This window comes from Pongo abelii, chromosome 14 (genome assembly GCF_028885655.2).
Source record: "Pongo abelii isolate AG06213 chromosome 14, NHGRI_mPonAbe1-v2.0_pri, whole genome shotgun sequence".
In the NCBI taxonomy this organism is placed as follows: domain Eukaryota; kingdom Metazoa; phylum Chordata; class Mammalia; order Primates; family Hominidae; genus Pongo; species Pongo abelii.
This window is the reverse complement of record NC_071999.2, coordinates 40,001,945-40,016,377: the sequence shown is the minus strand read 5'-3', so window position 1 is coordinate 40,016,377 and position 14,433 is coordinate 40,001,945. Positions and strand designations below refer to the sequence as shown.

Here is a 14,433-nt window from a genome sequence, read left to right as displayed (position 1 = left end):
GCATCATGTCAGTAGTTACTCTCATGGTTCAGGAAAAAAACTGACTGGGATAGTGCTTGTAGCTTTTCTGTAATTTTTATTTTACTTTTAAATTTTAAAATGAGAGAGAAATGAAGGAGATAAAGATTTAAGAGAAAGTGAAATATGAGAAGTGATTTAAGAGAAATATTAAAGATAAGCAAAGTAAATAAACATGCATAGTCAAGTCTCTGGAGAAGAAAACCAAAGCAAGGAAATAGAAGAAATTCTAAAAGTATAGTACAAGAACAATTTCTCAAAATATGAAAAGATGCAAACTACACATGAAAGTGGACACCACATACCTGAGAAATTAACTCATAGTGACCAGCACCAAGACATATCTACCAAAATTACTAGATTTAAGGAAAAAGAAAAAAAATCCTTTGAACATCTAACAAGACTAAGTGCCTTGTAATGGAGAAGATACTACATTGTCAACAGACTTTCAATACCAATACCTCATGCCAGAGAAAAATTAGTAGCATATTTAAGACATCCAAAGAAAGAAAAGTCAGGGATTTTATAGCCAGGCAAAATGACTTTCAAGTATAAAGTATAAAGCCCCTTACAAACTAGTATCAAAATGCATTTCTCAAGAAATACTATTTCCATGAACTCTTCCTGAGGAATCTACTACAGAAAGAGTTAAAACACAGCCAAAACACATCAATATAAGGAAATAATATAAGTCTTAAACACACAGGTACTTATAGAACTATGATTAAGTAAGAGTTAAGAGTCAGTGGTATGTAGTAACTGTGTGCGCTCACAATGCAGATAAGACCTTGCATTAGCTTGCTGGGTCTGCTATGAAAAAGTACCAGAGTCTGGATGGCTTAAATAAAAGAAGTTTAATTTCTCGTAGTTCTGGAGGCTGTAAATCTGACATATGGGTGTCAGCAGGGTTTTCTTCTGAAGACTCTCTCCTTGGTTTGAAGACAGCCTAACCACCTTTTCTTTCCTGTGTCTTCACATGGTCTTCCCTTTGTGTGTGGCTGTGTCCTAATTTCCTCCTCTTTATAAGGATACTAGTCATACCGGATTAGGGCCCAATAACCAAATGACCTCACTTAATCTTAATTACCTCTTTAAAGACCCTGTCTCCAAAAACAGTCAGATTACAGGCTACTGAGGGTTAGAATTTTAGTGGAACATAATTCACCTTGTAACATACCTCAACTATTTTTAAAATGGCAAGACGGAGAATGAAGATAACATATGCAAAAACAAATTAACTGTATTTTCAGTAATTATAACAATTGGGCATCATTGGCATTGTTATTCTGAGGCTGTTCTTTATGTATAATTACAGGATTTTCTAATCTATTATCCTGTGTGTATTTGACAGTCAGTATCCTCAATGAAGAAGAAAGGAGATTTAACTTCAAGTAGGTCAAGTGAAAACACCACACTCTCCTGCTTTTTCTCCTTATTCCCTTGCTCTCCTCATTCTCCTTTGCTGGTTCCTCTGCATCTCCTCAACTTACAAACACTGGCTTTCCCAAGGACTCATTTCTCAATTATCTTTTTCTCTGAACTCACTTCATTGTACCTAAATCCAGTCCTTTACCTTTAAATCCTGTCCATACCCTGCCAATGCCAAATTTCTATCTCCAACCTATATGTTGCCTCTGAACTCCAGACGTTCTTCATTTTTACATTTAAATATCAGGCATCTCAAACAACTATGTCTATAACCTATGTCCATAACCAAATATTTGATCTTCTCTGCCAAAACTTATTTCTTCATAGTCCTCCCCATCTCAGTAAATGACAACTCCATCAGCTCAGTTTTTCAGCCTAAAATTCATGGGGTTACTTGCTCCTCTCAATCCTCTCTTGCTCCCTTACCCCATGTTCACAGTGACAGAAAATCCTACTGGCACTACCTCCAAAGTGTATCCAAAAGCTCACCTTTTAGAGTCAGATATTTTAGATATGCTTTATCAAAAATCTAATCGAGTTGCAATACTTTCCAGAGCTCTTTCACTAAATAACTACAACAGCCCCCTAACTAGTCTCCCTATTTCCACCTTTTCTCCCTATTTACCAAAGTAACCAGAGTGATCCTTTTCAAATTGGTATCAGGCTCAAAACTTTTCAATGGCTGTTCCTCTCACTCAACAGCAAAAATAAAGTCATAACAATCCTCTGAAAGCATGTAATTGTTCTCTGAATTAATCTTCTTTGACTCTTCCCCTTGCTCCTTCTGTGACAGTCACAGGAAAACAGTCACAATGTTCTTTAATCTGTGAAGTAAGCTTCTGCTAATGGCCTTTATTCTTGCTCTGGCATTTGCCCTTAAAGCTCTTCCCCGTATATCCACTTGGCTAGCATCAACTTCCAACTTTTTTACCTGCTTTGTGTGTCTCATAGCTCTTATCACCATATAGACACTATATATTTTTCTTTTGTTTTGTCATCTATCTTCTCCCATGATACTGCACACCCTACTTCTCCAAAATACAGGCAGGGGTTTTTGTTGGTTTTAATTCTTACATCCCTAGCATCTAGAACAGTGCCCAACTGTTTAATAAAAGAATGAATGGATGAATTAGTGAAGGCTAATTATTTGTATTTAGTTTACCTTATCTCTAGTAGCTAGCATTGATTTATTTTGTTTTTCCTTTCAATTGAGCTTTTGTTACCTTTAATTTGAAAGAGGGGTCTACAACATATGCTGTGGGTAAATGAAATACTGGATACATATTTGGCCTATCATTCAAGAAAAGACATGCAATTTTGACTTTGTTAATTTTGTTTTAGCCATTGAATTGTAGTCAACATCATTCTATCAAGACACGTTGTAAAATACAGTAACTTTTCAACTACACAGGTGCATTTATAGCCTCTCCACAAATCTTTCTGTTAGTTGTCATATGTATTACATGTATATACTCCTAATCATCCAGGTTTTCTTCTTCAGTCAGTAATGACAGTCAAATAACAACAAATTTATTTAATTTTCTTTCAAAAGACTTCAAGAATATTTTCACCGGATAAAAAAATTCTAGGTTGACAGATTTTTTTCTTCCTTTCAGAACTTTAAGGATTTTGTTCCACTTCTATGGCTTTCCTGCTTTCTGATGAGATGTGTACAGATATTCAAATTATTTTTCCCTTATCAATGTCTAGTTTTCCTCTGCCTGATTTCAAGATTTTCTCTTTATTTTTGGTTTTCCACACTTTGACTGTAATGTGCCTACTTTGGTTCTCTTTGCATTTATTTTGGTTGGAGTTTTCGGAGTTTCTTCAATCTATAAATGTAAGCCTTTTACCAAATCTGAGAAGTTTTCTATCATCATTTATTCAAATATTTTTTCTGGCTCTTTCTCTTATACTGTGTCTATCAGACCTTTCAAAATTGCCCCATACATCTCTAGGGTTCTATTTTTTTACCCCAATCTTTCACAACTCTCTTCAAAGTTTCTATCAATCTATATTCAAGTTCATTTACTTCTCTATCATATTAATTCTGCTAATAAGCCCATACAGCTTATTTTTAATTCTGATATATTTTTCAGTTCTAGAATTTCCATCTGACTTTGTTTTATTTCATGGCTGATACTTCCTATCTTTTAATTCATTATAAGTAATTTTTTCTCTACCTCACTAGTTATAATAGACCTCATGTGATATTTCCAACATGTGGGTTATCTTGGTGTTGGTATATGATGATTTTCTCTTCCCTTAAGAATAAGTCACATTCTCCTATTTTTAGAAAAAATACTTTGGGATTATATGCTAGATTGTGTGACTACTACTCCATACAATATTGTAGAGAAACTTTCTGGCCAGAAAGTTTCCTATAAAAGCAAAAAATAGGGATATCAGTCCCTGCAGACCGACTGTTCCATATTTTGACTACCCTCCAAAGCCTGCCTGCTTTTATTCAATCTCCATAACCCTATAGATGTTATCTATATTATGTGCAGTTTACAAATGGTTATTTGTGAGAAGATCAGTTTGTTAGGAGCTCACTCCTCCATACAAGTATTGGAAATCCTCTGAAGTGAATTTTAATTTTGGAGGTTGTGTTATACTTTTTCTCTTATGAGTTAGAACTTTATTATGATATAGCGATTCATAAAACCATTGTTATCATATTCATAAATGAAGGAGAGAACTCAAAGCTAAATTTTCAAATATCTGGCAATGAAGACTAACTGCTTGCCACACAGGGTTAACATAATACTGAGAAAATATCTAGTAATAATTATAAAATATAAAAACTTTGTTAAAATGTGATTTGCAAGCTTATGTCAAAGGGCCACCTGATACACAAGATTTTATAATCTCGAAGACATTAAATAACCCCAAATAGAGATCCACAGTAAACTTATCTGATAGTAAATTTCACCATACTAGACAAATCTACAGTGAGATTTTCTGTATTTTAAATATTTTCTGAATTTCTGAATATTTCTGAATTTCTGAATTTCTGAATTTCTAAATATTTTATTTTCCAAACTGAATGGTTTATTTAGTTGATAAGTGACACCCTAACTTATTTACTGTTTCCAGAAAATAACCAAGTACGGAATATTTACTGATAAACTGCAATGCTCAAAACCAAACATTCGACAGAACAAAAATTACCTAGCACTCCAGTGACCAACAAGTCAAAATCATTTGTGACAGGCTCCATTGAATATATAGTTTGATGACATTATTTGAAGGTAGAATTAACTTATTTTATTAGTTTCGAAGCCCATATGTTGACATGCTATCTACACTAAGCTCAGAATCATAAATATTGTCTGACCATTACAATGAAAGAAAGTTCCATATAACTTAAGGCAAAAAATTTAAATACTATTGTATTATACAACACTAAGTAATTTAAACTCCATTTGTGATTTATCCAAATGACCACTAGTTATTATTTGTGATTTATCCAAATGTCCACCTTAAAAATTCCACTGTAGCCCTCTACCCCTTCACTCACAGGAAGTGACTTTACCAAGATAATTGTGACTATAATGTGTGAACTACTCAGCTTTTCTGTCAAAACACAATCTGATCATATGCATTCCTCCTTCCCTATATTCTCTGAATTTCTGAAAAAAAAAGCTTTTTAATATAAAAAATTTTTGCTGATGCCTGTCATGGTAGCAATTGTACTTAAAATATTTACAAATTGAGAAAATGCATTTACCCGTGGATTTATCATCAACTCCCACTAACAACAAGGGGTGCAGTGAGCTGAGAACTTTCAAAACTTAATAAAATACTCTCTGATGTAATGCCCAAATTTACAGGTATATCTCTTAAAAGTTCTGACTTTAGGTACTCTACTGTGTGTTAGGATACTAAGGATACACTATGTCACATGAGCTGTGTACACATGATGACAGGGTTACTGCTCATTATCACTGCTGTTAAAAATAATGACAAGAAAGACGTGTGAAAAGAATACTACAAATTACAGAGTTTGCAAAGCTGTTCAGGACAAAGTTTGCTTCTTTGTGAATAGAAGAATTACAAAATTGCTTATATTCAGCCCTTTTCCTTGATGTTGCCAGGAAGCTCCCATCAATTCTGAAATTTAACATTAGCAATCATATTGGATTTGTATTTTCTTGATATTCTACCTTTTTATATTTCATTTGTTTGCTTGTCACTCTATTTAATATCATTCTATTAGAGCTTAAAAAGACCCTGCAAGTATTTTATGAAACAACTCAAAGGAACTAGGAAAGAAAAGCATGCAGCATATTAATAAAAAATGTGCATTACAAAAATATTCCTGTGCAAGATCAACAATGGCAGAACCAGGATGCAAACCCAACAAAAAGACCCATGAAAGAAAGAGTAACTGTAAAAGCACAAATTCATTTCTAGAGCTAGTAAGACAAAACCAAAAATGATATGGAAAATATATGATAGCAAGTATTGTTACCTTGACATAAAAATAATAGAATTATTATTCTTAAATATTATTATGGTTATTAAAGTCACTGAGAACAAAAAGATCTTTTAATATGGGTAAATTCAAACTTTCCTCTCTCTCTCTCTCTCTCTGTATATATATATGTATGACATAAAAAGAGAAATACCAATGCAAAAATACAAAGGCCAAAGAGGGAATATTGTTTAATATTTACTACTCCTTTCCATAACACAATCTTCACATTAATTATTTAAATTAAGTTCAATAAAAAACCACACTTCCATACAAGACAAGTACTCCTTCAGAATTATAAACACTTTGACTATAATGTGTAATTCTCTTTCAGCTCCAAGTAGTTTGAGACTTCACAATTCCCAATGTGATTTAAATAGAACCCTTATATACTCCCCTAGCCAGATGTACTACACATTTAAAACTAACTCATATATGTGCATGCTCTATCTTACCTAGAGTCTTTGTTTTTAAAGTTTAAAAAACAAAAAGAATATGATAAATTACATTAATCAGTTTTGCTAAATTAGTATACTCACTACTGTACCTACTTCCTCACTTTGTGCAATTAAAGCAAAAATATAAGCTAAAATTGAATAATTTCAGGCCCATGAAATATATTATCTTGGTTTCCTTCTAAATCTTTAACTCTTCTTTCCAAGTTACCAGTAATATTAACAAGTTCTTTATTATGTTCATTATGTAATATGTATATTTCAAATTTTTGTATTTTAAATACATTAAGCAAAACAGTTTTATAAGATTATTTCAGAATCGTTAACAAAAGGCATGCCATCAATATTAGAAAATATTCTGAAGAATAGAAGTTTATAAAAATGGTTGAGAAAAAAGCATCTTTGAACCAAAAAGAAACATATAATAAAAACTGACTACATTCCAAAAAATAGAAATGACTCTTAAACCGTATTAAAGAAAGATTTTCACTAAAAATTATATTACACCACATTTTACATCTAAAACTCTCCATAGAATTTATAAAATTACAGTTATTACTACCTTATATCCAGGTCCTAACTGATGAATTGCAAATATCTGTGCTGGGTTGAGTGCTTCACTGAACACATACACGGCACCAAGTTGACCACAGAATACCCTATTTGCATCAGCAGTTTCTGATGATCCAAGAAAGCACTTGTCATAGCTCTATTTTTAAAAGTCATAAAAAAATGCATTATTTTTAATGACAAAAAGGTTTAAATCCTTAAATAGGCCTTCATTATCATGAATATTTTAAAATATAACAATAATAATAGAAGAAAGCATCAATTAAAACTTTATTATTTTAATAATAAATGCCAGTCAAGTTTTTTGGGAAAATGATCAGTTACATGTTTCACACTTACTTTAAGCAAACAAACAATAGCCACCTACTCAATCTTCAGACTTACCACTTTTCAAATATTGTAGTTAAAGGCAAAAGAGCTTATAATTATTTATTTACAAAAGTTAAACTAATTTAAAACTGTAATGATGTATAATGATCCATATATAGAGAGATTGATCTGAATCAAGGGAATGACTATTCCAAAATTTAATCATGAACACACAGGGTCTAATTTTTTTATTTCACTTTATTTTTGAAATTACGAATCTATTCCTCTATTCCTCCATATTAAGTAAAAGACGCAAAGAAAATCAATCCCTTCTCATATATGAGTAGGAATTACACAGAATCAAATAAACAATAAGACTAAGATCTGCTGCTTAAAGCCGATGGTACAGTGCTCTCCACATGAGGAATTCAGCACTGAAGAAACCAAAAGCTTGATCTTTCCGGCCTCTACTTCTTACACCTCGCCCACCCAAACCAGAGAAGGCAGTCATGGCTCAGTTCCTTTCTCCTATCCCCACAGGCTATTTCACACCTTAGAACGAATAAGCAAAAATTACATATGTAAGAAGTACTTTTCGTACTTCAATAAAGTAACAAAAAAAATTGTGAATGGGGTACAAAGACAAAAAAATTGCCATTAAATACTCAATCTTTAATTAGAAGTATAAGAACTTTAACTGCATAAAGTATGTATATATGTTATTATCTAGAATTCTCCACTTCTTAGGACACTATTACAAATAACCAAAAAACTAAGTCTTTTCTTTCCAAGATACTGTCTTATCATTTAATGAGTCAAGAAGACCACTGGGGTTTCTTCCACTCTATAATAAAAAGACTCTGGAGAGATCTCCTCTGGAGAGAAGATAAAAAGCAGAATTTCATCTGTGTATTCTAATTCTGAAAACAACATTCTATTAAATATTTATTGGTTGTGGCTCAACCATGAGTTTCTACGGCAGAGAAAAGCAACTTTTTCTATAAAGGGACAGACTGAAGATATTTTAAACTTTGCCTGCCACACCTGGTTTCTGTCCCATTCTTCTTTGATTTTGTTTGTGTCTCTTAAAAAAGAAAGAAAAAACCTTTAAAAATTAAAAGCCAAGATTCTTAGCCCCCAGCTTACACAAAACCAGAAACAGGGGGAGGGTAAGATTTGGCTCATAGGGTGTAGTCTGCCCAGCCCCGATCTAGGGGACAAACTGTGGACCATATGCACAGTGCTAGTTAAAAGAATACAAGACAGGATAAGCAAATCCCTGCCCTTCGGGAGATGAAAGCCTAGAGAGACGCAAACAAAACTGAGAAATGAATTGTGTTTAAGAGGTAAGTTCTTATAAAACCAGGTATGATTGAAGGGTTGTATATTATTGAGCTTGCAGGTACTTTCAGCATCAAAACAAACCTTTCACTTTGGCTCTGACAGGCCGGAATGTAGACAATGGAAAGCCCAAAGGAGAGAAACCATAAGGACCCTTGAGGTTTTAATTCTAGTTATTCTCTACCTAGAATCCAACTGTGTCACTTCTTCCACTGCTAACATACTGGTAGAAACTAATAAAGTCTCTTTGTTTTATTGCAATAAGCGATTTAAGCGATCTTCCTGCTTCTGTAATTTCCCTTCAAAATATTCTCAATACTGCAGGCAGACTGATGGTTTTAAAATAGAAGCACACATCACTTGTCTGCTGAAAACCGTCCAAGGATTTTTAAGCTGAGTAAGATGCGAAAACCCAGGCCTTGTTTGCTTATGAAGGCCAAAATGATTTCTGCCTAACCTCATCTCTTAATATTATTTTGTCTCTTCTTCCCTCTGCTCCAGACAAATTGCCTTTTCCTTGAACTTTTCTATTCTGCCTCAAAGCCTTTGCGCTCACTGTTCCCACTGAATAGAAGAAGTTCCCCATATACCTTGCTTGCTCAACTCTTCCTACTGAAATCATCTCTGGACCATCTGGCTTCTCCCTTCCCTACACCTACTTTCTATATCCCCAATTTATTTTCTCCATAGCATGTATCACTATGTAATTAATAATAGTGACTATCTGTTATACTTCTGTTTAGGGTCTTCTTTCCATATCTAAATAAGGGGTAAACCACATTTTTTAGTGCTTGATGCTGGAAAAAACAGAATACAGGATTCACGGTTTTTGATCGAAAAAACTTAAAACTTTGGCTAAACGTTTCTGTTTTTTAATCACTAATCATGTCTTTTAGAAATTTTCTTATACTAAATTTAACAATGAAAGATTCATTTAATAAAAAGAATAAACTTTCAAAGTTTTAAGTTTCTACCAATTTTATTATTCAATTCATATTGTAATGATAGATCATACTCTCAAACAAATTAAAACACAGACAGAAAAATAAAGACTTACATCATTTGTGTTAACATGCCAAGCCATATCACCATAAGATACCAGTTGTCCATTAACATAACACCGAATTTCACTGTTCCTCCATCGATTGTAAATGTGGACAATGCTGATCATGTACCACTTAAATAAAAAAATTAAATATATCAATATTTAATGTTTGGTTGTTACAGTCTAAAATGCAATTATAACATTCATAAAACCCTACAAGAATATGCTGACAGGACTATTAAGGATCATCTAATACCACTTCATCAAGCTCCCCCTCCCATTTCTCATTTCACAGATGGTAGAAGTGGCACATAAAGAATATTCCTGGAGAAGACAAGAACTACAACCCCTTGACCTCCAGCGTGACGTTCCTTTCACTATACCAAGATTCAAAATTGTGGAAATATAATTTATTTGTGTTCATTCATTTAAAATTTACATCGTGCCAGGCACTGCAAATACCCAAGGCTGACCAGTTCTCCTGGAATTTATGAGCTAGTAAAAGAAATATATATGACACAATTAAACAAATGTAGAGTTATAAATCATGGTGACTACAGTGAAGAGAAAAAGAACAGTATAAACTGAAAAAGAATAAACAAGGATTCTACTTTGGATTGCATGGTCAGGAAAGATCTGTCAAAGAAACAACATTTTAGCATTTATAATAAGATTTAGGTAGCTTCAATTTCACAATTTATATTTAGTAAATCCAGTGATAATTATATATTTAATAACTTAATGTGGGAATATTTATTAAGAATAAATGAATGAGTTCATATTAAGTGCCAATTTTATAGTTACTGGTATCAAAAAGCATTTTAAGTATCTATTTTAATATGGATGGTTTGATTTCTGAAACAATCTTTAGTCTCCTGAGAGTTAATAGCCTAAAATCGAGAATATAGAAATATTTTTTTCTAAAGTATAGAAAAATACAAATGATTTGTAAACATTTAAACAAGTATGCTTTCTGAAGTTAAGGGGGGAAAATTAACTGGTTTCTCCCTCCCACCAAAATATAAAATACAAACTTTGTTCTACAGATTATTTAAATGCACTATTCAATTATTTCATATATATTTTCAGAAATAAAAAGTTATAATAATCCTTAATCACTAAAATATTAGTTATTTCAAGGTATCTAAAATACTTTGAGCAAAATTCAATTTTGTTCATTTCAACTTAGAAAACAAAAATAGGCTGGGCACGGTGACTCATACCTGTAATCCCAGCACTTTGGGAGGCCAAGGTGGACAGATCAACTGACGTCAGAAGTTCGAGACCAGCCTGGCCAACATGGTGAAACCCTGTCTCTACTAAAAGTACAAAAATTAGCCAGGCGTGGTGGCATGTGCCTGTAATCCAAGCTACTAGGGAGGCTGACGCACAAGAATCACTTGAACCTGGGAGGCAGAGGTTGCAGTGAGCCAAGATTGCACCACTGCACTCCAGCCTGGGCGACAGGGCAAGACTTTGTCTCAAAAAAAAAAAGAAAAAAAAAACTGCATTAAAGAACTCAAAAAAGTCAGTAATACAAAACAACAGTGTGCTTCTATAAAAGCAAGGTCAGGTCAAGACATTTAACTGTCTAAAACGCACATCCTTTTTTAAGTTTTTTCATTCCAGGTAATCATTAATTTATTGGAAACTAAGTCTTTCACTTGATTCGAAACCAACATATATGTTAGCCCTGATTAAAATCAGAAGAGAAAATCTTTAATGTATTCATTTAACAATTGTTTCTAAATATTACAAAATTATCAAGAAAAAACTGTAAAAAAAGAGTGTCAAATAAATTTAAGGAAAATCTTATAGAATTTTACAAGTATAAGAATTAAAGTTTGCATATATTACCTTCACTGAATTTGAAAATATTCAACCAGAATGCTATTTAAATAACACAGATGACACAAACTTTATATTGTGGAGTAAAATGTGTAAAAACTTTGCATTTCTAAAGAGAAGAGACACAAATAAATGCCTATAGGAAAAGATTTCCTGCCCAAAGACAGTTCTAAGATAAATACTAGATGTATTATTATACTTATTGGTGTACTTACTATAAAAAAGTACTCATTCAAACAATACTTACTGAGTTCTTACTACTCTAGACAGGAAGTAATGTACTGGGCAGGAAGATTTTTACTTCATAATGACATGAATTGGATTCCCAGGTTACTAGCTCTATGGCTTTTGGCAAATTACTTAGTATCTCTGAACCTATTTTCATCTCTGAAAAAGGGGAATAATAATGCCTACTTTGTGGAATCCTTGTGCATATTATAAATAGATAATGTATGAAAACTATGAGGAAAAGTTCCCAATGTATTTGGCACCCATAAATAACATACGATTGACTAAACTGTTATTTTGTTTTTATCTACTATGTCCCATGATGAGGTTCGTTTATGCTAAAAATTGATTATTATTTACCTTTCAGAGGCATTCATTCATTCAAAAAATGTACTGAGCCTACTTTATGCCAAGTACCCCGTCCCAACCTTGGATCATGGGTATATAAAGACAGACAATATAGACACACTCAAGGAAGTTTCACTAGAGAAACAGTTATGAGAATAGAGAGTATCTAAAATACAGATTTGGGAGTAATAAAAGTAAATACTGTAAGTAACTGGGAAGGAAAGACAAATAGAGAAGAGAGACTATCATAGAAGTATTCACTAAAAGAATAAAATGAACTGTAAGACTAAGCTTGAAGGATGAAAAGAAACTGTTCAGTAGACAGGGGTTAAAAAAACATTCCAGGCAGAATCTTAATACGATACAGCACAGATGCTTGACAAAACTTTCCTCAGTGTGTAGGTTTAGCAGGAAAAACACAAAAACAAAAACAGGCAAAGACCAGATTGTAAACAGACCTTTAGGCCTTTGTTTTTTGCATAATGTGGTATAACTAAATAATTTTGAGCAGGAAAGTTAAAACGATCTGCTCCATAGTTAAAGAAAATAACTGGCAGCAATGTGGAGGTGAGATAGGTAGGCAAGTGTGGATAAAGATAAAATTGAAAAACCACTGCAAAGGTTTAGGTAAGACACCATAAGCTTCGGAACTAAGACAAAGGCACTAATAATTTTAAAATGAGGATGGGAATTAACTAACAGAACTGATAAGAAGTGTTAACATATAAAAGGGGAGTCTAAGATAGTCTAAGATGGCTTCCAATTTTCACTTAGATGGGTAAAGGTACCATTAACTTAGATAATTAATACAGAAAAATTAATCAGATTTGGAGTTTATCAAGGTTTGCTTTTGGTTGTAACAATAATATATGATAAAATTAAATGAATGAATAAACAAATGCACTGATTAATGAGCTGATCTCAGTAAAGACCATAGTACTTATTTACAAGAAAAGTAACTTTTCTCTTTCCTTGGTACACCAAACTGTACTCTACAGATAACAGACACAAATGAGTTTTTCAATGGTTAAAAACAAAAGCCTAACTTTTGATCTGATATACTTTAACTAAAGAAAATAAAAATAAACTTGGAAACTATGTGTGCATAGTGATATTATGTATATATAGTGAAGTCTGCATTTAGTTTGAGACTCAAAAAGAAATTTATGAAACGACACAACCAGTAATAAGGAATAAAAAGATCCATATTAAGAATCCACAAGATATGTATTATAAATTGAAGATATGAAAATAAATTGAAGATTAAAAAGTACAGCATGATATCAATAGTAGCTAATATGTCTAGAGCACATATTACCATTAGGTAACATGCTAATGGTTGATATCCATTTTCACAAGTTCTAACAGCTGGTTAAGTGGTACAGCTGAGAAAGCAAAAGTTTTAATGTAAAGATTTCTTTTTGAAAGGCCAGTAAATCTCGTATTAGGAAGGATAACAACAACTTAGCTAGGGCATCTATGGAAAATTAAAGAAAGGAATAAATAAGAGAATGAATTTATTTTGAATAATGAAACACAGTAAAAGCAAATATTTATGACTTTTCAAGGTTTGTGAGAATCTTCACAGAAGACTTTTTAAAATCCCCATCATTCTCTGGCCCTGCTCCTAACTAGACCCCTTAGAATCATTGCATATTGAGAGCTTTACAAAGGAGAATGTGTTTTCCACAAGGTGAACAGTGAAGAAGACACAAAATAGAAAAAGTGAGAACAAATGGGTAAAAGTGCTTTTTATTGGTTAATGACAATTTCATTTGGTTATAACTTCACTCTAATTGTTTGACTGTATATTCTTTAAACCATCATTTCCTAAAATTGTCTGATGAGAAAAGTTACCTAGAATATTTGTTAAAAACACACAATCCTAACATGAAAAATTATAATACCAACAACTGTACTTCTAATCTATTCCACTGAAATTCAAAATAATTTGGCACTTTTAGCAAACTATCTTGGTCTCACCTTAATTCTAATAAAACAGAATTTCCAGAGCAAAGGCAATGTGATTGGTATTAAAATAATTGTATTAAAAAAGAAAGAGTTCACCATTATAATGAATTAATATATTTATTCAGAATCATTGCTTTTTAAACCATTTTCTAAGTATATGTTAATGAATTACTGTTAAATTGATATTCTTTAATAGAAATGACAATAACTGACATTAAATATAAAGCAAATATTTTCATTAGAATCATATAAAATCTAAACAAATTTTTGAAAATACCACCCAAAAGAATATATTTTTCTGTATATGGGAAGACACACATCAAATCATAAGCAACAAGAAAACAAACAAAAAAGATACGAAAAAGAAATAAAGACCTCCCCCTCGCCACATT

The 14,433-nt window shown here is 32.4% G+C and overlaps 1 protein-coding gene across 5 annotated transcripts in view; it reads right to left on the bottom strand.

Annotated features, from left to right (window-relative positions):
* The window catches only part of NBEA (neurobeachin), a 747,382-nt gene that overhangs the window by 616,673 nt on the left and 116,276 nt on the right, over positions 1–14,433 (bottom strand). For all 5 annotated transcript variants that reach the window (XM_054528904.2, XM_054528905.2, XM_054528908.2 and 2 more), the window contains exons 7-8: positions 9,659–9,778; positions 6,944–7,090 (exon numbers count right to left, since the gene is read on the bottom strand). In XM_054528904.2, the coding sequence (XP_054384879.2) occupies positions 6,944–7,090; positions 9,659–9,778 (267 nt within the window). The remainder of the gene's footprint in view (positions 1–6,943; positions 7,091–9,658; positions 9,779–14,433) is intronic.